The 26,771-nt window shown below is 37.2% G+C and overlaps 1 protein-coding gene across 2 annotated transcripts in view; it reads right to left on the reverse strand.

Annotated features, from left to right (window-relative positions):
- ZNF653 (zinc finger protein 653) overlaps nt 1-10,715 on the reverse strand; it is an 87,908-nt gene extending 77,193 nt beyond the window's left edge. For both annotated transcript variants that reach the window (XM_053717857.1, XM_053717856.1), the window contains exon 1: nt 10,441-10,715. In XM_053717857.1, coding sequence (XP_053573832.1) covers nt 10,441-10,697 — 257 coding nt within the window. In that variant the 5' untranslated portion in view covers nt 10,698-10,715. The remainder of the gene's footprint in view (nt 1-10,440) is intronic.
- Between the last annotated feature and the right edge of the window lie 16,056 nt (nt 10,716-26,771).

Raw genomic sequence — 26,771 nt, forward strand, 5'->3', positions numbered from 1 at the left:
AGCCAATAGGATTGAACTCGCATTCTATTGGCTGATTGGAACAGCCAATAGAATGCGAGTTCAATCCTATTGGCTGATTGGATCAGCCAATAGGATTTTTCCTACCTTAATTCGATTGGCTGATAGAATCCTATCAACCAATCGCCATTCAAGGGGCGCCATTTTAGATGACGTCATTTAAAAGGAACCTTCATTCTTCGCTTGGACTTCGTTTGAAGAGGATGCTCCGTGTCAGCTGGATTGAAGATGGACCCGCTCCGGATGGATGAAGATAGAAGATGCCATCTGGATGAAGACTTCTGCCGCTTGGAGGACCTCTTCTGCCCGGATCGGATGAAGACTTCTGCCCGGCTGGGTGAAGACATCTCAAGGTAGGGTGATCTTCAAGGGGGTAGTGTTAGGTTTTTTTAAGGGGGTAGTGTTAGGTTTTTTTTAAGGGGGGAATGGGTGGGTGGTATTTTTTTTTTTACAGGTAAAAGAGCTGATTACTTTGGGGCAATGCCCGCAAAAGGCCCTTTTAAGGGCTATTTGGCATGTAATTCTAAACAATTTTCCAATTTACTTATCACCAATTTTGCTTTGTTCTCTTGGTATTCTTAGTTGAAAGCTTAACCTAGGAGGTTCATATGCAAATTTCTTAGACCTTGAAGGCCACCTCTTTTCAGAATGCAAAGAGAGAGAGAGAGAGAGAGAGAGAGAGAGAGAAAGAAAAAGAGAGAGAAAGAAAAAGAGAGAGAAAGAAAAAGAGAGAGAAAGAAAAAGAGAGAGAAAGAAAAAGAGAGAGAAAGAAAAAGAGAGAGAAAGAAAAAGAGAGAGAAAGAAAAAGAGAGAGAAAGAAAAAGAGAGAGAAAGAAAAAGAGAGAGAAAGAAAAAGAGAGAGAAAGAAAAAGAGAGAGAAAGAAAAAGAGAGAGAAAGAAAAAGAGAGAGAAAGAAAAAGAGAGAGAGAGAAAGAGAGAGAGAGAGAAAGAGAGAGAGAGAGAAAGAAAGAGAGAGAGAGAGAAAGAAAGAGAGAGAGAGAGAAAGAAAGAGAGAGAGAGAGAAAGAAAGAGAGAGAGAGAGAAAGAAAGAGAGAGAGAGAAAGAAAGAGAGAGAAAGAAAGAGAGAGAAAGAAAGAGAGAGAAAGAAAGAGAGAGAAAGAAAGAGAGAGAAAGAAAGAGAGAGAAAGAAAGAGAGAGAAAGAAAGAGAGAGAAAGAAAGAGAGAGAAAGAAAGAGAGAGAAAGAAAGAGAGAGAAAGAAAGAGAGAAAGAAAGAGAGAGAAAGAAAGAGAGAGAGAAAGAGAGAAAGAAAGAGAGAGAAAGAAAGAGAGAAAGAAAGAGAGAAAGAAAGAGAGAAAGAAAGAGAGAAAGAAAGAGAGAAAGAAAGAGAGAAAGAAAGAGAGAAAGAAAGAGAGAAAGAAAGAGAGAAAGAAAGAGAGAAAGAAAGAGAGAAAGAAAGAGAGAAAGAAAGAGAGAAAGAAAGAGAGAAAGAAAGAGAGAAAGAAAGAGAGAAAGAAAGAGAGAAAGAAAGAGAGAAAGAAAGAGAGAAAGAAAGAGAGAAAGAAAGAGAGAAAGAAAGAGAGACAGAAAGAGAGACAGAAAGAGAGAAAGAAAGAGAGAAAGAAAGAGAGAAAGAAAGAGAGAAAGAAAGAGAGAAAGAAAGAGAGAAAGAAAGAGAGAAAGAAAGAGAGAAAGAAAGAGAGAAAGAAAGAGAGAAAGAAAGAGAGAAAGAAAGAGAGAAAGAAAGAGAGAAAGAAAGAGAGAAAGAAAGAGAGAAAGAAAGAGAGAAAGAAAGAGAGAAAGAAAGAGAGAAAGAAAGAGAGAAAGAAAGAGAGAAAGAAAGAGAGAAAGAAAGAGAGAAAGAAAGAGAGAAAGAAAGAGAGAAAGAAAGAGAGAAAGAAAGAGAGAAAGAAAGAGAGAAAGAAAGAGAGAAAGAAAGAGAGAAAGAAAGAGAGAAAGAAAGAGAGAAAGAAAGAGAGAAAGAAAGAGAGAAAGAAAGAGAGAAAGAAAGAGAGAAAGAAAGAGAGAAAGAAAGAGAGAAAGAAAGAGAGAAAGAAAGAGAGAAAGAAAGAGAGAAAGAAAGAGAGAAAGAAAGAGAGAAAGAAAGAGAGAAAGAAAGAGAGAAAGAAAGAGAGAAAGAAAGAGAGAAAGAAAGAGAGAAAGAAAGAGAGAAAGAAAGAGAGAAAGAAAGAGAGAAAGAAAGAGAGAAAGAAAGAGAGAAAGAAAGAGAGAAAGAAAGAGAGAAAGAAAGAGAGAAAGAGAGAAAGAGAGAGAAAGAGAGAAAGAAAGAGAGAAAGAAAGAGAGAAAGAAAGAGAGAAAGAGAGAAAGAGAGAGAAAGAGAGAAAGAGAGAGAAAGAGAGAAAGAGAGAGAAAGAGAGAGAAAGAGAGAAAGAGAGAGAAAGAGAGAGAAAGAGAGAAAGAGAGAGAAAGAGAGAAAGAGAGAGAAAGAGAGAAAGAGAGAGAGAGAGAAAGAGAGAAAGAGAGAAAGAGAGAAAGAGAGAAAGAGAGAAAGAGAGAAAGAGAGAAAGAGAGAAAGAGAGAAAGAGAGAGAGAGAGAAAGAGAGAAAGAGAGAAAGAGAGAAAGAGAGAGAGAGAGAGAGAGAGAGAGAGAGAGAGAGAGAGAGAGAGAGAGAGAGAGAGAGAGAGAGAGAGAGAGAGAGAGAGAGAGAGAGAGAGAGAGAGAGAGAGAGAGAGAGAGAGAGAGAAAAAGAGAGGGGAGAGAGAGAGAGAGAGAGAGAGAGAGAGAGAGAGAGAGAGAGAGAGAGAGAGAGAGAGAGAGAGAGAGAGAAAGAAAGAAAGAAAGAAAAAATAGAAGAAAGGAGGAGAGTTTAAAATAGAGGAGGGAAGTGTGTGAGAGAGAGGAGGATGTGTAAAAGACACATTAGGAGAATGTGTGAGAGATGGAAGAGTGAGTAAGAGAGATAAGAGGAAAGAAAGACAGGGCAGGAAGATTGTGTGAGAGAGGGGAGTGTAAGAGCGGCGGGAGAGTGTAAGAGAGGAGAGAGAAGGGAAGAAAAAGAGAAAAGGAGTTTGTGTGAGAGAGGGAGATATAGATGATAGATGGATAATTTAATTAATTAAATTTTGCCATTCCATACAATTCCAAGTTTACTGACCCAGAGGCAGAACTTTTCTTCCCTTTCTGCGATGACATTTTTTTAGTGAAAAAAAATTCTGCAGGTCATTTTAAGATACAATTGTAAATTAAGTAGTTACACTAATTAACCAGTTCAGTTGCACTTTATTGATTTAACTAGAGAGTAAAGTATTTTTTTTAAGTTTTATAATCTAGTGTTGCATTTGAAAATTGCATTGCAAATTAGCTGCAGAAAAAAGTCACCTAAAAAATGTCTCCTTTTTCTCTTGGTCAAACATCACAGGGTATAAATGTAGTAATAAAAAGATGCATTGCTCACAAGAACATCTTACATTCAGTCACAGTTAGCAAACCAGAAAAGGCTGGGGGGGGGGGGGGGTTGAACAAATCCCTGAGAGACAGTCAACAATAAATGCACTGCTTTGCAGCGCTTCTCCATATATGTCTGTTCACTTCAAACAGCACTTTGCTCTGGATGCGCAGTGTTAAGGAAAACCTACACAGTGCAGCCAAGAGCACAGCGCTGTTTAAAGAGAACCATCTAAAAGTGCCAACAGTTCCTGCATGTATCCTATTCTTTCGGCAGACAAGCTGCATTTTCTGCGATTACATCTCCGATCACTGCATGTTCTGCCTTGGGGTTTCCAAGAACCCATAGCTGATGTTGCTGTCATACATTTAAAAAAAAAAAAGTGTATTACTGTATGTACCATTATTTAATTTGTTATGGTATAAAATAAAAACAAGATTAAAAATACTGCATAAGAAGGTGTTTTGCAATGGCTAAACATATGTAAAGATAGGGTGTGCAACCCAGATATAATAGTCATCATTTGGATTGTTTATATTAAAACGGACACTGAACCCATATTTTTTCTTTCGTGATTCAGATAGATAGAGCATGCAATTTTAAGCAACTTTCTAATTTACTCCTATTATCAAATTTTCTTCATTCTCTTGGTATGTTTATTTGAAAAGCAAGAATGTCAGTTAAGTTGCCGGCCCATTTTTGGTGAACAACCTGGGTTGTCCTTGCTGATTGGACAGCACCAATAAACAAGTGCTGTCCATGGTTCTGAACCAAACATTTTGCCGTCTCTTTAGCTTAGATGCCTTCATTTTCAAATAGAGATAGCAAGAGAACGAATAAAAATTGATAATATTAGTAAATTAGAAAGTTGCTTAAAATTGCATGCTCTATCTGAATCATGAAAGAAAAAATTGGGTTCAGTATCCCTTAAAATCAGGTGATTTGAAACTATGCTTTGCATGATAGTGTTGAGCTTGTTATTTACACCTAGCCCCTAGATTGATGGGAGTTATTTAAATTGATGTGCACTATTATCTATATGCACAATTATTAGCGGATTGCTTGCTATTGCTGATTATATGTACTGTATAAATAAATGTGTAAGGCTTTGTCCTGTTATTGATATATAGTCCTTTGTGCTTTTGGCTTGTTTTTTTTATTGTTTTTTGATATTTTTAATCAATTCTGATATGTACCAGATTCAACCTTTATAAGTATATATATCTTATTTTAGAGCGGACTAGATATTTTCCCCTAACCTTATAAAAGCTGGTTATTTACCATTGCATATAGATATTCAAGATATTTTTTATTTTAGAATGAGGTCAAGGGTTACTTTATTGAGAGGCCCCTTGCCAAGGTGGAAGTTCTACCTCTTTTCAAACTGTTTTTGGTTTTGTTTAATTATAAAACTGTGCCCTGCTGCTTAAAAATTGGACAAACAGTTGTGTTAATGTAAAGTTTTAGTCTGAAGTTTATATTTGTAACACTAAGTATGTGGATTCTATTTAAAATATAGGAAACGATTATTGATTCTTTTTTTATCCAATTAATCGAAAAAAATAATCGGCCGATTAATCAAATATGAAAATAATCGTTAGTTGCAGGAGTGAGAGAGAAAATAAAGGCAATTTATATTATATATCACAATGAATATGGCCATTCAACTTCTATCATAGTGCACTATGGATACAGAAAAAAGAGGGGAATCATGATTCATAAAAGAGAGAGCTCTCAAAGCTCAAAATCATAAACTGAAAAAATATATAAAGTTCCAGGATCCTCCTGTTAAAAGTCACAGGAGGGATGCACTAAAGTTCCCAGCACTGAAGTAGAGGAATTATATCCTGTGATTGAATGTACCACGTCCAAACAATAGATATACAATGGATGATCAGAGTGTGTCTGGATTTGAAAATTGCATCAGTGACTGCTCTTATTCCATTAAAGATACTGATAGCTGTGTTTAGGCAGTTATACCAATATGCAAAATATCCCTTTTATTCAGGTGATCCCACAGTTAGGCTATAACATTCATTGTTTTCATGTTGAAACCACATCTGTGCTTTAGAACAATCTGCCGTAGCGGTTTATACTTGCGGTTCTGAGGGAGTCCCACTATTCACAAATCTGAAGGCATATCAATGAAAGGGACAGAGAGGAGACAAACACCCTAGGGAAATACACTATACGTGTGGGATAAACAGGTGTACCTAGGAAGTGTGGCACCGCAATAGTGGGACTCCCTCAAATACAAAAGGTTGTTTTATTTGTAGTGACGTTTCGGGGAAAGCTTCCCCTTCCTCAGACCGTGTCTACAAATAAAACAACCTTTGTATTTAAGACCAGAGAGTGCTGTCTATCTTTTGAGATTATATATATATATATATATATATATATATATATATATATATATATATATATATATATATATATATATATATATATATATATATATATATATATAGGTTTTCTTCTTTTTTAAAACATTTTATCTGGACTGAAAACAAGCCCTGCTCCTGTCCAGGAATCCAATACAGGCATATAGCAGTAGGGGTGTGGGGCTGTTCCTTTCAGAAATGATGTGCCTTGCTGATATCAAATACATTGTAGGTGCAGTTAACCCAGCAGCTAGCTAGCAGAGGGGACTGCAGTTTTAGCCTTTTTGGCAGCCGTGGGGTTAACTGCATCTGCTATGTATTTGAGCCGTTTCTCAGAGAGCAGGAGATTGTGTGGGAGGTTCCATAATGATTACATACCCTAAATTTCAGACTGCAAACGTCCCTAGGGGGAAATATAAGTAAGTGGCTTTCCCTCCTCTTCACATCTCCTGCATGGGCTCTGCTTTTCGACTTCATATAAATTGATCGGCTGCTACTGAGATCACAAACAGAAAGTGAAAGTAAAACAGCCATTTTACAAGTGTGTGCTAAAAGCAACCACTAGATGGAGCTGGTTTGCAAGAAATCACATGCAAATCAATGCAGTACAGTCACATCTGAGGGTTTTTTAGCAACAAAAACGCATACTCTCGCAGTTTTTAAATTGTGGTGATTAATTGCGGTTTTAAAAATTGCATATGCGATTAATCGCGCAGCCCTAATACATATATATATATATATATATACACACACATTTAGACGTATGTATCTCAATGTTAAAGCCCTTCGCCTGCCTTTTTTTCTCTCTAACACCTGAGACCTCATATTTTTGAGCCCTCACTTTTTTGTTGAATAATTTTTATTACATAATAGTATGAGTGCAAGTTTACTTTGCAATGTATTTTTGATGTGTTTTAAGCTTGATGCTGTGTCACTGAGAAACGCGTTGCTGTTTTTAATAAGTTTTAATAAAACTTTTAACTTCATCTTTCTGCTGCTGCCTCTATTACCTATATGGACACGATATTTGTTTTTTCCTACTGGGACTCCCTGACTCATCTTCACTGCGAGCGCTCTCTAGACGAGGATCGCCCTTGTTGTTGCTGTGCTGATGTGAGTCTGCCGGACGACTCTTAGGATCCGACCTGCCTGTTGAGCACTCTTAGTGCTTTGCTTAACGTGAGTAGGACTGATCTGCTTTTATTCCTGCTTGTGTGACCTATTTATGTATACCATGAGGCGCATTCTATCATTTTTTTTTTTTTTACTTTTTGGGTTATTCTCCATATATCTACATAGAAATCCCACTGTCTGGTTCCTAAATATTCTTACTGGCTCCTAAATTTTTAAACATATTTGTCAAGCACTGCTTTATTATCATTGGATAGTCTAATAATAGAAAAATATATTTTATTTCAATGGCAAAACAGGTATTGTATGATTTGTATGAAATGGGTATGCTTTATTAACATTCTTTAAGAGTATACAAAAACAAATTATTTACCCATTATTGATACCTCAGTAAGATGGCATTATAGTAGATTTGACAATTAGGGTAATGGAGATTTTTTTTCCTTTTAATCTCCTATTCCTTAGACTTTATTTGTTCTGATGTGTAGAGTTTTCTTTGTTTTTTTGTTTGTATTTTTTGTACGATCTTGAAATAAAAAAATAAAGGAAAATTTTACACTTATCCCTGCAATATATATATTTTAAAATTATTTTGGTTCTTTTAAAAATATCTACATAATTTTCATGCTAATCTTTGCTTTGAATACATTCTATCTAGAATCAATTTATGGTTTAAAATCCCTTTAAATAATCTGGTCCCCTGCTTCCCCAAATTTGTACAGTTTTTTTTCTGAACCCGAGTTATTTTGCAGTATTTTAACCAGGGTAAAATGCCACTTAAAAAAGGGATATAAAACCCACATTTTTCATTCATAATTCAATTAGAGCTTAAGATTTTAAACAACTTTCCAATTTACTTCTGTTATCAAATTTGCTTAGTTATTATATTATCCTTTGCTGAAGGAGCAGCAATGCACTAATGTTAGTTAGCTGAGCACACTGGATGAGAGCATAACAAGAGGCATATATGTGCAATCACCAATCACCTGCTTGCTCCCAGTAAGGTGTTTCTCCTGAGACTACCTAGGTATTCTTTTCAACAAAAGTTTAACATAATAAATCAAATTAAAATAATATAATTAAATCAGAAAGTTGTTTACAATTGCATGCCCTGTCTGAATCATAGAACATTTTTGAGCTTCATGTCCCTTTAAAGCAGCTTATGCAAACATTATTATCATCATTTTTTATAAAGCACAAGCATATTATGCAGCGCTGTAACATTAAGTATACAGTTATGGAGTACTATAACCTGAAGATATTTACATATATCATGAGTATACAGTTATAGAGTACAATAATCATATTTACAGAAATCAAGGGTAGGGGGCTGTACCCTTGAATCAATGTACACCATATTTACATAAAATGATCAACAGGACAGATGGACTTGGGTGCTTACACTCTAAAGGAAGTAGATGGAGAAGATGAGGGAAGAATAAGTAGTAGACATCTTAAAAGTTAGTTGTAAGTATCCCTGAACAGATATGTTTGTAAGGAACACAGTTTTTGAGACTAGCTTCTAAGTTTTGAAAGTACCTCAGGATTTATACGTTTTAAAGGAATATGAAACCAAACATTTTTTCTCTTTCATGATTCAGATAGAGCCTGTGATTTTAAATAAATTTCTAATTTACTTCTATTATCAATTGTCAGTCTCTCATGGTATCTTTAATTGAAAAGCAGGGGCATAATCTCAGGAACCAGACCATTTTGGAGCACTATATGGCAGCAGTTTTGCAAGAATGTTATCCATTTGCAAGAGCAGTAGATGGTAGCACTATTTCCACCCATGTTGTGCTCCAGACACCTACCTAGGTGTCTCTTCAACAAAGAATACCATGGGGATGAAGCACATTTGATAATAGAAGTAAATAGAAAACTTTTTAAAAAAATGGTATGCTCTGAATCACAAAAGATTTTGGGTTTCATATCCCTTTAATTTGACATAAGTCTAGGGAGAATTGATAATGCCATGTATAGCCTTATAATTACTACTTTCTGCCTTAGCAGCTCAGTGCAGCGAACGCTGTAAACAAATAAAAGACCTTTCAGAATGAAGTATTTTATACTTCTTCACATCATGAATGAAAGTGCCCTCTTTATTTGTTCCAATGGTAAATCCTAGCATTTCACAAATGCTAGGATTTACCATCACTTTAATAACTCAGCCATGTACTTTATTGTGCATGTTCACTTTATTTTCCTACTTTGTTATATCTGGTATAATTTTGGAAATTCAAAAAAAATTTACATTAACACTATATATTATATACCACACACACATGCCTTTTTTATTGTGTAAGTTGTTTAAATTGTGAAGTGTAACATTTTTATTTTCTATAAAGTAATAAGCACTACGATGTTGTAACTACAATATTCTCCTTATCTCACCTCCTGAGGCAATTTAGGGACAGTTGATAAGTCAAAATCTAACAAGGGTTACTGGACTTGCATGCTCTGGATGTTTACTGATCACATTTTATGAAGTGGCTCTCAAACTCACGCCTGAAGAACATAATGCAGCCCATAAAGTGCTATATTTTTTAGTATACACATCTGTATATGGGGATCTGAACTTTAGAGGTTATTTGTAGTAGGTACCACATTCCCCCCCCCCCCCCCAATCCAAATCAACTTTTACAATCTTATAAGCATTTTACTGAAAACCCACGCTACTCATCTAAATCTGACCATATGCAACACACACACACACAATGTGCACCCACATCATCTATTCAGCTAAATCTGTAGTGATCAAAAAGTTGTTACATTCTTCTGCAACTGAATCAATGCTATCATTCTTAGCAGATTTTAATATATGTTTAACTTGGCCAAAAAATAAATACTTCCATGGAAACATTCTGCTTTTGTTGTGGGGGGGTTTTTTTTACCCAGGATGAGAGTTAAAAAAAAAAGTTACCAATTAAGAGAGGAGTTAGGCATCAATGCTATTTTTTTTCTTTACAGAAAGAAGTGTACCTAGTTTTGATTTTTTTCCAGATTTACATCAGCTTTAAAAAAAAAAAAAAAAAAAAGTTAACCCAAAGTGTATTCATTAAAAAAAAAAAAAAAAAAAGCATAACAACTCAACATCACTACCGTGTGATCACATTGCAAAAGACTGGTAGATTTTCCATTAAAACACTTTTTTTTTAACCCTAATAAGGCTTTAGGTTTATTTAAATTCCTGCATACTTATAGCTTTTTTGGCAACATAAATCCTATTAAAATTTCGGACAATGCTCGTGAACATTAAAATTTTGTCCTGCACCAGTTAGAATGCCAGCTTTGTCAAAAACTCTATTTTGAAATAAAGAATTTCTACAATACTGCCAGAAAAGATTAAGAATTTAACAAATGGCTGACTAGAATAATTATCAACAAAAATAGCGCTGCTAGGCTAGCATCAGGATTGCAAGCATGCACAAAGGACCTGCCATTCCACGCGCGATTCTAATAAGATGTTTAATTCATACGGTTTGCATATAATGCTTTTTATTTTCATTCTAACTAAAATCATCATTTCGCGCCGGGTCTCACCCCTGCTTCTCCATAGCCAGTAAGTATGCAGCCAGACGGGCATCGCTCCAGGGCTCTCCTCCTCCCCCTCTTTCTCTTCTCCACACCCAGGCCCCGTGCGTTTCCCCCAGGTAAACCCTGCGGCCATCGTATTTCTTGCGGGATTCTAGCCTCCTCTTGACCCGATCTGTATCAGCCAGTCTTGGCCTTCCACGAACCTTCCTCCCATAATCATCATCCTCTTCGGAGCCAGTGTGACTAGACAACGGGGCCTCCATCGCACATCTGCACTGACGTCGCTGTCAACTTTCAACAAGCTTTAATGATATATTGAAACAAAAAAAAATTCAACAAACTTTATTGATAACACAGAATTGACAAATGCCATTCTTGGTTTTTTTTTACCCGCATTCACTACAAAATCACTATAATGATTTATACTACCAAATGTATCATTTAAGTCTCTTAGATGTTTTGGAGCTAAACCATTAGACAAGCTTTACAAAATGATTACAATATCACAATGATGAGGCAAACATTTTACACACTGACAGGAAATTTATTAATATACGACATATTAACCTTTTAATTTATAATCCAATAAACCTTATTCACATATACTTTTGTTTTTATTTACAATTAATTTTATAATTATGAGCTTATGCAAGTTGCCATTGATAATACCAAAACACCATAATGGTAGCCCTGTTGCTGATAAATTATGCCTGTCCTTTAATAAATTCCTTGCCAGATAATTTGACAAAAAGCTCATAGTGATATCTCTCAAGGAACATTGTTACAAGCAGTGGCGGCTGGTGAATTTTTTCAAAAAGGGGCCCCTATGAGAAAGCCATGCCCCTTTTAAAAAGCCACACCCCTTTGAGAAAGTCATCATGCCCCTCAAATTGCCTCACCCATTTGAACCAGCAGTGTTTTTGGTCATCGTCTTGTTGAAATATCCAGCCCCTGGGGTAACTTCAACTAAAGTTTGTAACTGATTCCTCAACATTATTCTCAAGTATCCGCTGATATTGAGTGGAATCCATGAGACCCTCAACAAGATTCCCAGTACCGGCACTGGCCACACAGCCACACACTGCATGATGGAACATCCACCAAATTTTACTGTGTGGGTAGCAAGTGTTTGTCTTTGAATGCTCTGTTCTTTTGCCACCATGCATAACACCCATTGTTATGACCAAATAACTCAATCTTTGTTTCATGAGTCCACAGCACCTTCTTCAAAAAGGAAGCTGGCTTGTCCAAATGTGCGTTTGCATACCTCAAGCGACTCTGTTTGCGATATGTGTGCATAAAAGGCTTGTTCCACATCATTCTCCCATACAGCTTCTCCTTGTGCAAAGTGCGCTGAATTGTTTAATGCTGCACGGTGACACCATCTGCAGCAAGTTGATGTTGTAAGTCTTTGGAGGTGGTCTGTGGGCTGTTTTTGACCGTTCTCACCATCCTTATCCTTTGCCTTTCCGATATTTTACTTGTCCTGCGGCCCTTCTGGCCTTAACAAGAACTGTGCCTGTGGTCTTCCATATTCTCACCATGCTCACTATGTTCTTCACAGTGGACACTGACATCTTAAATCTATGCAATAGCTTTTTGTAGCCTTCCTCTAAACCATGATGTTGAACAATCTTTGGCCTAGATTTAGAGTTCGGCGGTAGCCGTGAAAACCAGCGTTAGAGGCTCCTAACGCTGGTTTTAGGCTACCGCCGGTATTTGGAGTCAGTGATTAAAGGGTCTAACGCTCACTTTTCAGCCGCGACTTTTCCATACCGCAGATCCCCTTACGTCAATTGCGTATCCTATCTTTTCAATGGGATCTTCCTAACGCCGGTATTTAGAGTCGTTCCTGAAGTGAGCGTTAGAGCTCTAACGACAAAACTCCAGCCGCAGGAAAATAGCAGGGGTTAAGAGCTTTCTGGGCTAACGCCGGTTCATAAAGCTCTTAACTACTGTGCTCTAAAGTACACTAACACCCATAAACTACCTATGCACCCCTAAACCGTGGTCCCCCACATCGCCGCAACTCGATTACATTTTTTTAACCCCTAATCTGCCGACCGCCACCTACGTTATACTTATGTACCCCTAATCTGCTGCCCCTAACACCGCCGACCCCTGTATTATATTTATTAACCCCTAACCTGCCCCCCTCAACGTCGCCGCCAGCTACTTACAATAATTAACCCCTAATCTGCCGACCGCAAAGCGCCGCCACCTACGTTATACTTATGTACCCCTAATCTGCTGCCCCTAACACCGCCGACCCCAATATTATATTTATTAACCCCTAACCTGCCCCCCACAACGTCGCCGACACCTGCCTACACTTATTAACCCCTAATCTGCCGAGCGGACCTGAGCGCTACTATAATAAAGTTATTAACCCCTAATCCGCCTCACTAACCCTATCATAAATAGTATTAACCCCTAATCTGCCCTCCCTAACATCGCCGACACCTAACTTCAATTATTAACCCCTAATCTGACGACCGGAGCTCATCGCTACTATAATAAATGGATTAACCCCTAAAGCTAAGTCTAACCCTAACACTAACACCCCCCCTAACTTAAATATAATTTTAATCTAACGAAATTAATTAACTCTTATTAAATAAATTATTCCTATTTAAAGCTAAATACTTACCTGTAAAATAAACCCTAATATAGCTACAATATAAATAATAATTATATTGTAGCTATTTTATGATTAATATTTATTTTACAGGCAACTTGGTAATTATTTTAACCAGGTACAATAGCTATTAAATAGTTAAGAACTATTTAATAGTTACCTAGTTAAAATAATAACAAAATTACCTGTAAAATAAATCCTAACCTAAGTTATAATTAAACCTAACACTACACTATCAATAAATAAATTAAATACAATTTCTACAAATAACTACAATTACATAAACTAACTAAAGTACAAAAAATAAAAAAGAACTAAGTTACAAAAAAAAAAAATTTACAAACATAAGAAAAATATTACAACAATTTTAAACTAATTACACCTACTCTAAGCCCCCTAGTAAAATAACAAAGACCCCCAAAATAAAAAAATTCCCTACCCTATTCTAAATTAATAAATTTAAAAGCTCTTTTACCTTACCAGCCCTGAACAGGGCCCTTTGCGGGGAATGCCCCAAGAAAATCAGCTCTTTTGCCTGTAAAAAAAAACATACAATACCACCCACATACCCCTAATCTAACCCAAACCCCCCTTAAATAAACCTAACACTAAGCCCCTGAAGATCTTCCTACCTTGTCTTCACCATACCAGGTTCACCGATCCGTCCTGGCATCCGGTGCTGAAGAGGTCCAGAAGAGGCTCCAAAGTCTTCCTCCTATCCGGCAAGAAGAGGACATCCGGACCGGCAAACATCTTCATCCAAGCTGCATCTTCGATCTTCTTCCATCCGGTGCGGAGCGGGTCCATGTTGAAGCATCCGACGTGGATCCATCCTCTTCTTCCGGCGTCTCCCGACGAATGACGGTTCCTTTAAGGGACGTCATCCAAGATGGCGTCCCTCGAATTCCGATTGGCTGATAGGATTCTATCAGCCAATCGGAATTAAGGTAGGAATATTCTGATTGGCTGATGGAATCAGCCAATCAGAATCAAGTTCAATCCTATTGGCTGATCCAATCAGCCAATCAGATTGAGCTCGCATTCTATTGGCTGTTCCGATCAGCCAATAGAATGCGAGCTCAATCTGATTGGCTGATTGGATCAGCAAATCGGATTGAACTTGATTCTGATTGGCTGATTCCATCAGCCAATCAGAATATTCCTACCTTAATTCCGATTGGCTGATAGAATCCTATCAGCCAATCGGAATTCGAGGGACGCCATCTTGGATGACGTCCCTTAAAGGAACCGTCATTCGTCGGGAGACGCCGGAAGAAGAGGATGGATCCGCGTCGGATGCTTCAACATGGACCGGATGGAAGAAGATCGAAGATGCAGCTTGGATGAAGATGTTTGCCGGTCCGGATGTCCTCTTCTTGCCGGATAGGAGGAAGACTTTGGAGCCTCTTCTGGACCTCTTCAGCACCGGATGCCAGGACGGATCAGTGAACCTGGTATGGTGAAGACAAGGTAGGAAGATCTTCAGGGGCTTAGTGTTAGGTTTATTTAAGGGGGGTTTGGGTTAGATTAGGGGTATGTGGGTGGTATTGTATGTTTTTTTTTACAGGCAAAAGAGCTGATTTTCTTGGGGCATGCCCCGCAAAGGGCCCTGTTCAGGGCTGGTAAGGTAAAAGAGCTTTTAAATTTATTAATTTAGAATAGGGTAGGGAATTTTTTTATTTTGGGGGTCTTTGTTATTTTATTAGGGGGCTTAGAGTAGGTGTAATTAGTTTAAAATTGTTGTAATATTTTTCTTATGTTTGTAAATATTTTTTTATTTTTTGTAACTTAGTTCTTTTTTATTTTTTGTACTTTAGTTAGTTTATGTAATTGTAGTTATTTGTAGAAATTGTATTTAATTTATTTATTGATAGTGTAGTGTTAGGTTTTATTGTAGGTAATTGTAGGTATTTTATTTAATTAATTTATTGATAGGGTAGTGTTAGGTTTAATTATAACTTAGGTTAGGACTTATTTTACAGGTAATTTTGTTATTATTTTAACTAGGTAACTATTAAATAGTTCTTAACTATTTAATAGCTATTGTACCTGGTTAAAATAATTACAAATTTGCCTGTAAAATAAATATTAATCCTAAAATAGCTACAATGTAATTATAATTTATATTGTAGCTATATTAGGATTTATTTTACAGGTAAGTATTTAGCTTTAAATAGGAATAATTTATTTAATAAGAGTTAATTAATTTCGTTAGATTAAAATTATATTTAATTTAGGGGGGTGTTAGTATTAGGGTTAGACTTAGCTTTAGGGGTTAATCCATTTATTATAGTAGCGGTGAGCTCCGGTCGTCAGATTAGGGGTTAATAATTGAAGTTAGGTGTCGGCGATGTTAGGGAGGGCAGATTAGGGGTTAATACTATTTATGATAGGGTTAGTGAGGCGGATTAGGGGTTAATAACTTTATTATAGTAGCGCTCAGGTCCGCTCGGCAGATTAGGGGTTAATAAGTGTAGGCAGGTGTCGGCGACGTTGAGGGGGGCAGATTAGAAGTTAATAAATATAATATAGGGGTCGGCGGTGTTAGGGGCAGCAGATTAGGGGTACATAAGGATAACGTAGGTGGCGGCGCTTTGCGGTCGGCAGATTAGGGGTTAATTATTGTAAGTAGCTGGCGGCGACGTTGTGGGGGGCAGGTTAGGGGTTAATAAATATAATATAGGGGTCGGCGGTGTTAGGGGCAGCAGATTAGGGGTACATAGGGATAATGTAAGTTGCGGCGGTTTACGGAGCGGCAGATTAGGGGTTAATAATAATATGCAGGGGTCAGCGATAGCGGGGGCGGCAGATTAGGGGTTAATAAGTGTAAGGGTAGGGGTGTTTAGACTCGGGGTACATGTTAGAGTGTTAGGTGCAGACGTAGGAAGTGTTTGCCCATAGGAAACAATGGGGCTGCGTTAGGAGCTGAACGCTGCTTTTTTGCAGGTGTTAGGTTTTTTTTCAGCTCAAACAGCCCCATTGTTTCCTATGGGAGAATCGTGCACGAGCACGTTTTTGAGGCTGGCCGCGTCCGTAAGCAACTCTGGTATCGAGAGTTGCATTTGCAGTAAAAATGTTCTACGCTCCTTTTTTGGAGCCTAACGCAGCATTTTTTTGAACTCTCGATACCAGAGTTAATTTTATGGTGCGGCCAGAAAAAAGCCCGCGTAGCGTTAACAGCCCATCTACCGCCAAACTCCAAATCTAGGCCTTTGTTTTTAGGTCATTTGAGAGTTGATTTGAGGCCCCCATGTTGCCACTCTTTAGAGGAGAGTCATAGAGAACAACTTTCAATTGACCACCTTAAAACCTTTTTTTCTCATGATTGGATACACCTGTCTATGAAGTTTAAGGCTTAATGGGCTCATCTAACCAATTTTGTGTTCCAATTAATCAGTTCTAGGTAGTTACAGGTATTCAAATCAACAAAATAACAAGGGTGCCCAAATGTATGCACCTGTCTAATTTTGTTTTGATGCATTGTTACAGAAGCATTAGTTATTTTGTTGTGAAGAGCTTATTTCCCAGCAGCAATGCCTGAACCAGCAAGCCAGCGCCTAAGAAGGGCTCCAAGAAAACCGTAACAAGTTTCATTTCATAAAGAGTTAACTCTTTTTTTTCAGCTTTTAGAAACTATTGTCTAATCACCTCTGGAGCCAGACTGCTAATTGATAAGATGAACTTGTAAACTTGTTATCTTAAGTACTGTAATCCTATTGTGGCCTGTCAAAGGACAGTGCTCTCTATCTAAATGTGTGATGGGGGATTTTGTGCTTCCCCCCTCTCCCCCTGGGAGTGCCCTGTGTGCATGTAACCTTAATAAAAAGCAGGCTGGGCATCCCAGTCCTGAGTTCTTGTTTGACCCTCAATCGCAGCGTTGACTCGTTTTTGTGGGCAGAAGGGTATCCTAGCTGTACTGCAGCTAAGGGAGATTATTCTATATTTGCGAGACTCATATAGAATACTATGGAAAGCAGCTTCTCCCCTCTTTAGCAATAGGGATCCAGGCTACTAAGCGGTCCATCTCTCAGCGAGACTAAGGGTAACCGTAACATGCATATTGCAAATTTTCTGTTAATCCAATAAACCTCATTTCACTACTGAATTTTTACGGTGTCCTTCATTTATTTGATAGATCAAAATGAAATTGCTGATCCAAACAGCCAATTATTTATAACTGAAAATCATGGAAATTGTCAGGGGTGCCTAAATTTTTGCATACAACTGTATATGATTTCATGCACTCAAACTGTATTAAAGTAATGTACTCAGATATGACATATTTTTATGAAATGTAATATCAATTATGTATAAATACTATGCTCCAGTACAGCTCACAGGCCGGATATCTAAAAAATATACAAAGGGAACATTTTTTAAAGTTTAAGCTTCAAAAGATTCCTTACTTCATTGCTTAATGAGATTAGATCTCTACAAACAAGATAACCATGTTACCTCTGGGGTGACAGAGAAACAATTCTGTACTTTAGTTCAGATATGCTCAGAATCTTCAGGAAAGTAAGTAATTATCACTTGCATGATATACAAATGATGGGACTAACAATACATTTGAAGGTCTGAATTCACATATACGTCTGGAAATGTTTTCTAGCTCAGATGCAAGCATATAGAAGACAAAATTTCATATGAAATGACTTGAACCTAATTTTCATATAGTTTTATATACTCCTATACTTTATTAAGGAATGACTTCAAATATGGAATATATTTATATTAAAGTGGGATAATAAGCAAATATAAATATTGTTACAATAAATTAATCACTACATAATTCTAATTAAATGCAATGTAATATCAGAATATGAAATGATTAATCAATTTAATTCAAATAGTTAATAGTATAGCTGATTATTAGTATCATACTGAAACTAAGTATTAAATTACAATCCTTTTAAGTCTCCCAATATTTAATGAATCATTGCGTTCATCATGTCCTCGAAGTGCAAGCTCAAATGCGCCGGAAAATAGAATACAATTCATAATTTTGGAAAGAACATAACGATTTGTGGTTACTAGCTCATTGTGTTTTTTAACATTCAAACAATATGCACTGACAAGTTGTTGTCGAATATCAACCCTTCATAGCAAATTAAACTTTAATGTGGAGTATAAATGTGATTGGTAGCAATTATTTATATTTTTGGAGTTAAATGTGATAAATCGGCGACACCATAACTCACCCAACTTGAATCACCACTTTGTTTTTGAAACAGGAGACAATTAAAACAAGATTCTGTTTGCAAAATGACTATTAAGTTCATCTCTTAAGATATTATCAGTACGAAGTATGTATATATATGTTTTCGAATAAGTTCCGCATCTGTTAGTGTTTTCTGAAGTTGGTTGTATAAAGCATCTACATGTGGCATAATATTGTGAAAAACTGTAAGCCAAAACACAAATACCGAGTCTTGTAACATACGCTGAATAGCCCCTGCTTGATTTATCGCTATTTCTTTTTTTCGATGTTGACTCTATTTTTTCCATGCATTCAATTAACTGTTCCCCGTTTTCAAAAACTGTATTGACGGTACGACTCTTGAAATTCCACCTGGTGGCTGAACCATGAGGTATCCTTCTTCTAACAGTTTCATCTAGAATAGCTATCCTTTGTGGCGAGTTACTAAAAAAGTTAGTAATGTCACTTAGGTTTGAAAAAAATACTCGAACTTGTTGATTCTGACTGCTTGCTTGGCTGACAATTAAATTGAGCTGATGTGCGTAGCAATGCACAAAATGTGCATTCTTGTAGGTACGTTTAATTATAGCCTGAACACCTGCATGCTGACCACTCATCACGCTTGCACCGTCGTAACTCTGGGATATCAGTTTCTCTGGGTTGTCTAGAACTTTTTCCAAAGTAGCTTGAATACACGTAGCTATAGATTCTGCATCATGTCCAGCTGGATTAGTGAATTCCCAGAATCTCTCAACCGGTTGTCCGTTACCTATAATGTATCTAAAAACAACAACCAATTGGAAGGCAGATGAAACATCAGTAGTTTCATCTGCTATCACTGCTACAAAACTTGCATTTGAGATTTCCTTATTTATTTAGTTCTGGCAAACAGTAAGCATATAGTCTAATAAATTGTTTTGAATATCTTTTAACGTTCCTATAAAAACAGTGGCACTAGCGAGATGTTCTTTTAGAGATGCATCAAGCTCTGCTGAGAAGTTTATAAGACCTCTGAAAATGCCTGGATTTTATGAATCATCACGTTCGTCATGTCCTCGAAGTGCAAGCTCAAATGCGCCGCAAAATAAAATACAATTAATTATTTTGGAAAGAACATAACGATTTTTCGTTACTTGCTCATTATGTTTTTTAATATTCAAACGATATGCACTGTCAAGTTGTTGCCGAATATCAACCCTTCCTAGCAAATTAAACTCTAATGTGGAGTTTAAATGTGATTGGGAGCAATTATGTTTATTTGTTTTTTGACTTAAATGTGATAAATCGGCGACACCATAACTCACCCAGCTTGAATCCCCACTTTGTTTTGCAAACAGGAGAAAATAAAAACAAAAGAGCCTGTGAGATAATTCACAACCACAAATCCATGGATATTTATCATATACCTCGGGTTTGAATTCTCTTTTGTAATTTCTAGTTTTACATTTTTGTCACCTGGGTAAGGTTAAGCATAGGTGTTGGCCTGAGCATTTTAATTTCAATTTTTCTTTTAATGGGCAACGTTGAAAAATGTAATTGCTTTAGCTCAGACACACTAATTTTACTAAGTGCCATCTTAACTGTTAGTTTACACACGAAGAACAGTCCTTTGCTTTTATAAAATATATAACTTGTAGGTAAGTAGCTATGCAGCCGTTATAAAATATACAACTAGAACTAATAGGTAAGTAGTTTTGCGGTTGTTATCTAATATATAACTTGTAGGTAGGTAGCTCTGCAGCTGTTATAAAATATACAACTAGAAGTAATAGTTAAATAATTTTGCTGTTGTTATCCAATATATAACTTGAAGGTAAGTAGCTCTGCAGCTGTTAGAAAATATACAACTAGTAGGCAAGTAGTTTTGCGGTGCCGGTTGTTATAAAATATATTGCAGCTGTTAGAAAATATCAACTAGAACTAATAGGTAATATCTTATAATAATTATAATAATATAGCTCACTAGAGATAAAATATAAAATGTTAAATATGCAGGATTACTGCCTAATTTTAGTATCAGCAGCAGCACAGCAGTTAACTGCTTTTTTTTTTAAAAAAAAAACTTACTTTTTTTGCAAAACTTCTAATTGCAATCTGCTAATTAATTAATCTGCTAAAAAAATATTATTTTATTATTCCCAAATTACTCCACTAAAGCAAATTGTTTTAAGAGAGAACTCCCTACTACCTAAGTACTCTAATCTGTATCTGGTTTTTTTTAAGTAAAAATAAAAATGAACTTTTTTTTTTCTCACTGACACTGTCTACTCTGTTCTCTCTCTGTCTGACTGACTCTCTCTTGTCAACTCAACTGTAGTGTAAACTAAACTAATAAGCTGCAGGCCTGCAGCAAAATAATTTTAGGCCCACAACAAGTTAGATCTTCCTCGGACCTCCCTACCCTATCTAATCTCACTCAGAGAGTCACAGACTCACAGTCAGGCAGCAGTAATCTGTAACTGCAAGGGCTAGCAGTAGAATAGATATATATTGTTTTTTTTTAAAAAACAACAAGAGAGGCAACACAAGTTGAACTGCACAGAGCTCTGTAAAACAAGGCTCCTATCCGCTCAACGGCTATCTCCTCAATGAGATTTTCATGCCGTTGAGGGGGAGGAGCCGTGTGGGGGCCGTCACGTGTACGCAACAGCGTATCAGAGGCTGGCTCAGGCAGAGTGGGAGGAGGCAGAGCACAGGCTGAAGTCAACTTGCACACTTCAGCCTGTGCGATTAAGCCTCTATAGGCAATGCCGGGCTGGGAGGAGCTATGCCTGCACAGTGAATGCATAGATCACTGTGCAGGATAGGGGCTCTCTCTATCACACGTGCGATGGTTAGGAGGTGTGTGCACACAGCAGCCTGCCTGGTCGGGTCAGGAGAGGAGGAGTGAGAAGCTAGTGACGCGTGGTGTGGTGACGTCAGCTGAGCTGAAATTCTGTCTGCACTCGCTCTGCTCTGTCGTCCAGCCGGTCCTAGCTCCCTCCTAGACCTAGGCTAGTATAGATGTATAGTACAGTTACAGTAAGAGACAGTATTGTACTAGTATAGGAACGAATCAACTATTGTGAACATTTATTGCAGTTGCTGGGGTTTTCCTCCTTGCCCCTGGGGGTTCACGTGTGAAAGTGCACAAATGGAGGAGCCTCCACAGGTTACAAGTACTGCTGCATTATCTGATGTTACTATAATGTGCAAAGCTGTCACAATGTCAGATATCCCAACCTGCAAAAACTAATTTCAGGAAGGTACCCCACCCTGAAAAAAAAAATCTGCCATGTTAAAAGGTATTATTTAGATCCCAGTTACATCCTACCATGCTAAAAGCAAATAAGAAGAATAATTAGTGTAGAAATTGTAGAAGTGTTGGACATAATGTATTTCAGTTTGCAGTTCAATATTGCAATTTATACTATATCTGGAAGTGGCCATGGCACTTGCCGAGCGCGCCTAAAAAGCTTACCAAGATTTCCTGACCCAGTTAATCTTCCCTCATCCGATCTGTGAAGGAGTCTTAAAGGAGTCATCCGTCTGTAAACGAGCATGGATTTTCGGCTCAGCCCCAAAGGAAAGCAAAGCTAAAGGGCAGCTGGTTACACGTCGCAGGCTAAAAGCTGTAACGCACATTTGCACAAGCTGCCCAATTTCCAGCATAAAATGAGAGTTCAGCTTAACACGGCTATTTGGGATATTGCAATAAACATGGGCCTGTGCTTGCGACCCATCACCTTATAGAGGTCTGAGCAGCTTCCTTTTCACTCTGCCACAACTCCACCCTGCACCTGCTGTCCCGACAACCCGCAGACACGTATCATGACCTTCCTATCCCAGCACAGCTGAGTTTCTGGGATACCGTATTTAGTTTGCAGGCATCAGAGAGACGCTATTTCAATGCGGGAGACTCCCGGAACTTCAAGGAGAGTTGGGATGTCTGCAATGTGATTTTTCATTGTGTCAGCAAAAGGGTGCCACATAACTTCTTTTTTTTACTAAGACATTCAATACATATAATTAAAAATATGTGTACATTTAGTAATATTATTGTATCCTTAAGCTTTTAGTCAACCTATATTAGAAGTATCTTATAAATGTAACTAACTTTTTGATTCAAAATTAAGTAACGTAACATAAATAATTAGGGCTAGATTCCATTGAGGTGGTAAAAACATTTATCTTCATTAAAGTTTATGGAGAATTTTTATGTTAACACTAGTTTCCAAATGTTACTAACTCAATGGAAACTAAGCCTTAGTCATGTGGGGCATCAAGCTTCAAAAACTTACATTTATATAAATAACCCATGTTATTTAGACAATGCCCATAAGTCAACCTTATTGTTATAAAAATTCTATATTTCCTTTCTTCATATAGTGAAATTCTTCTAGCATCAGGTTATTATTTACTTATTTAATCCAGATTAAGGGGTCTGGAGGGTCAGTTTTTTTCCAAGATTTTAAAATCATCTTTTTAGCATAGTTTACGTAATATGAATTAAGCTATTTGTTGGTTTTTTCTTTCATGTAATTGGCAAGAGTCCATGAGCTAGTGACGTATGGGATATACAATCCTACGAGGAGGGACAAAGTTTCCCAAACCTCAAAATGCCTATAAATACACTTACACATCTCACCACACCCATGATTCAGTTTTACAAACTTTGCCTCCTATGGAGGTGGTGAAGTAAGTTTGTGCTTGATATGCGCTTCTCAGCATTTTGAAGCCCGATTCCTCTCAGAGTACAGTGAATGTTCGAGGGATGTGAAGGGAGTATCACCTATTGAATACTATAGTTTTCCACACAGGAAATCTTTTTCATAGGTTCTCTGTTATCGGTCGTAGAGATTCATCTCCTACCTCACTTTTCACCGACTACGGTGAATATACTCTCATGTTCCATTACCTCTACTGATAACCATTTCAGTACTGGTTTGGCTATCTGCTATATGTGGATGGGTGTCTTTCGGTAAGTATGTTTTAATTACTTAAGACACTCTGAGCTATGGGTTGGCACTTTATGTATTAATATAAAATTCTAAATATATGTTTTGTACTTATATTTGCCATGAATCAGGTTTATGTATATTTCCTTTTGCAGACTATCAGTTTCATATTTGGGAAAAAACATATTTAGGAAAATATTTTTCTTACATGGGATATAGTCTTTTTACAAAATTGACTGCTTTTTCATTAAATTTTCGCGGGCAAAATTAGGCTTGCGAGGTCGCTAAATGCCGATGTTATTCCGTCATTTTTGGTGCGAGAATTTTTTTGGCACGAAGGTATGTCCGGTGACGCAAATTCATCATTTCCGGCGTCTTAGTGGACGCCAAGTTTCCTTGCACAAGGTTGCGTCTGCAATGACGCAAGTGTGTCATTTTCAGATGTTGTTAGCACCAAAAAATTTCATTTTGCGTTGTGCATTATACTTGGCGCAGAATAATTTCTTTATTTAAAACCCCATTCCTATATGCCTCTTGCATTTTTCTATGAGGGCGCTGTTTGCATTTTTTCCCCATTCCTGAAACTGCCATATAAGGAAATTGATAATTTTGCTTTATATGTTGTTTTTCCTCTTACATTTGCAAGATGTCTCAATCTGATCCTGTCTCAGAAACCACTGTTGGAACCCTGCTGCCTGATAACAGCTCTACCAAAGCTAAGTGTATCTGTTGTAAATTTGTGGAGATTATATCTCCAGCTGTGGTATGCAATTGTTGTCATGATAAGCTTTTACATGCAGAGAATGTATCCATTAGTAATAGTACAATGCCTGTTGTTCCTTCAACATCTAATGTACATGATATCCCTGTGAATATAAAAGATTTTATTGCTGATGCAATTCAGAAGGCTTTGTCTGCTATCCCGCCTTCTAATAAACGTAAAAGGTCTTTTAAAACTTCCCATAAAGTTGATGAAATTTCAAATGACCGACAACATACTGAATTATCCTCCTCCTCTGAAGATCTATCTGATTCAGAAGATCCTTCCTCAGATATTGACACCGACAAATCTACTTATTTATTTATTTAAAATGGAGTATATTCATTCCTTGTTAAAAGAGGTGTTGATTACATTGAATATTGAGGAAACTAGTCCTCTTGATATTAAAACTAGTAAACGTTTAAATTATGTTTATAAACCTCCTGTGATTACTCCAGAGGTTTTCCCAGTTCCTGATGCCATTTTCTAATATGATTTCTAAGGAATGGAATAGGTCTGGTACTTCCCTTCTTCAAGGTTTAAAAAATTGTATCCTTCGCCAGCAGTTAGATTAGAGTTTCTGTTTCTACTCTTGCCAAATGTACTACTATTCCTATGGAAGATAGTACTTCTTTTAAGGACCCTTTAGATAGGAAACTTTTCAGGTTGGGGAGCTGTCTGGGGATCTCTGACAGCACAAGGGGTTTGGCCTCTGTTGAGGAGAGAACCGTTCATTCGTTTTCAGACAGACAATATCACAACTGTGGCATATGTCAATCATCAGGGTGGGACTCACAGTCCCCAAGCTATGAAAGAAGTATCTCGGATACTTGATTGGGCGAAATCCAGCTCCTGTCTAATTTTTGCGGTTCATATCCCAGGTGTAGAAAATTGGGAAGCGGATTATCTCAGCCGTCAGACTTTACATCCAGGGGAGTTGTCAGTCCATCCAGATGTGTTTTCTCAGATTGTTCAGATGTGGGGTCTTCCAGAAATAGATCTGATGGCTTCCCATCTAAACTAGAAACTTCCCAGGTACCTGTCCAGGTCCAGGGATCTTCAGGCGGAGGAGGGGGATGCGTTAGCAGTTCCTTGGTGTTACTAACCTGCTTATATTTTCCCGCCTCTAGTTCTTCTTCCAAGAGTGATCTCCAAGATCATAATGGAACAATTGTTTGTGTTGCTGGTAGCTTCAGCATGGCCTCACATGTTTTGGTATGCGGATCTTGCTCGGATGTCCAGTTGCCAACCTTGGCCACTTCCTTTAAGACCAGACCTTCTGTCTCAAGGTCCGTTTTTCTATCAGGATCTCAAATCATTAAATTTGAAGGCATGGAAATTGAACGCCTAGTCAGAGGTTTCTCTGACTCAGTGATTAATACTATGTTACAAGCTTGTAAATTTGTTTCTAGGAAGATTTATTATCAAGTTTGGAAGACATATTTCATGGTGTTCTTCTCAAATTCTCCTGGCATTCTTTTAGAATTCCTAGAATTTTACAGTTTCTTCAGGATGGTTTGGATAAAGGTTTGTCTGCAAGTTCCTTGAAGGGACACATCTCTGCTCTGTTTTATTTTACAGAAAGATTGCTAAGCTTCCACATATATTAGCAAAAAATATTCTAGTAAAAGTTATCCCTGTTTTAGTGTTAGCATTTTCTATGCACGTGCATGTGAAGCATAGCTAGATATTCTCAGTGCATTTTAAATATTGCAGCTGCTCAAAGCATAAGTGTGGGTTGTATCATGTTAACAATTAACAAATTGAGTCATTACCAGATGGTACAAGCATATTAGGCTCTCTGAGCAAGTGCTATGTTTAAAATGCTGGTGCACTGTGCATATTTAAATATACTTTTGAATCAGCTATAGCTTTTATTTGAATCATTTTTGCTAATGCATTTATATTACAAAAAAAAAAAATTCTATTTAAAACTGCAATAAATCCATGTGGATTCCAATTTTGACTGGAATGTCCCTTTAAGAGATCTTTTTCCTCCATCATGGCATTATGACTCTTAAAAGAATCCTTAGTTGTATAAGAGAAGAGACGATTTTAGGTGTACTCCCCTACCCCCTTATGTTCTGTATTGATATTATGCCAATTTAAAAGCACAACAATATTTACATAATATTTATTTTCTTGTTTTCTTCTTGTTGTTTAACCATTATGAGAGATTCTTGTTGAACTCCCAGATAAATGAAGATACAGTGTTAACAGATTGTTATTAAATTTGATCGGCTTAGATCATTGCTCATATGTTCATGGTTGTACTTTGTTTTGTACCCTTTTCTAGACTTGAGCAGCTTCAAAAAATTTGTTTCGGATCGATTCGAATTCGGAAAAAATTTGGTTCGGTTCGATTCGAATCAATTCGGAATTTCGGTAAGTGTTAGGTGGGATGTGCTGTGTATTACACTAGTATTATGTACTGTATATTAGGTTTAACCCATACCAGAGTGATAAAACCTAATATACTGTACAATACTAGTGTAATACACGGCCATTCGAATCTACTGAATACATCCAAATCGAATTGGCAAGAGTCCATGAGCTAGTGACGTATGGGATATACAATCCTACCAGGAGGGGCAAAGTTTCCCAAACCGCAAAATGCCTATAAATACACCCCTCACCACACCCACAATTCAGTTTTACAAACTTTGTCTCTTATGGAGGTGGTGAAGTAAGTTTGTGCTAAGATTTCTACGTTGATATGCACTTCTCAGCATTGTTGAAGCCAGATTCCTCTCAGAGTACAGCGAATGTCAGAGGGACGTAAATTGAGTATCACTTATTGAA

The sequence above is a fragment of the Bombina bombina genome, chromosome 6 (genome assembly GCF_027579735.1).
Source record: "Bombina bombina isolate aBomBom1 chromosome 6, aBomBom1.pri, whole genome shotgun sequence".
NCBI lineage: Eukaryota > Metazoa > Chordata > Amphibia > Anura > Bombinatoridae > Bombina > Bombina bombina.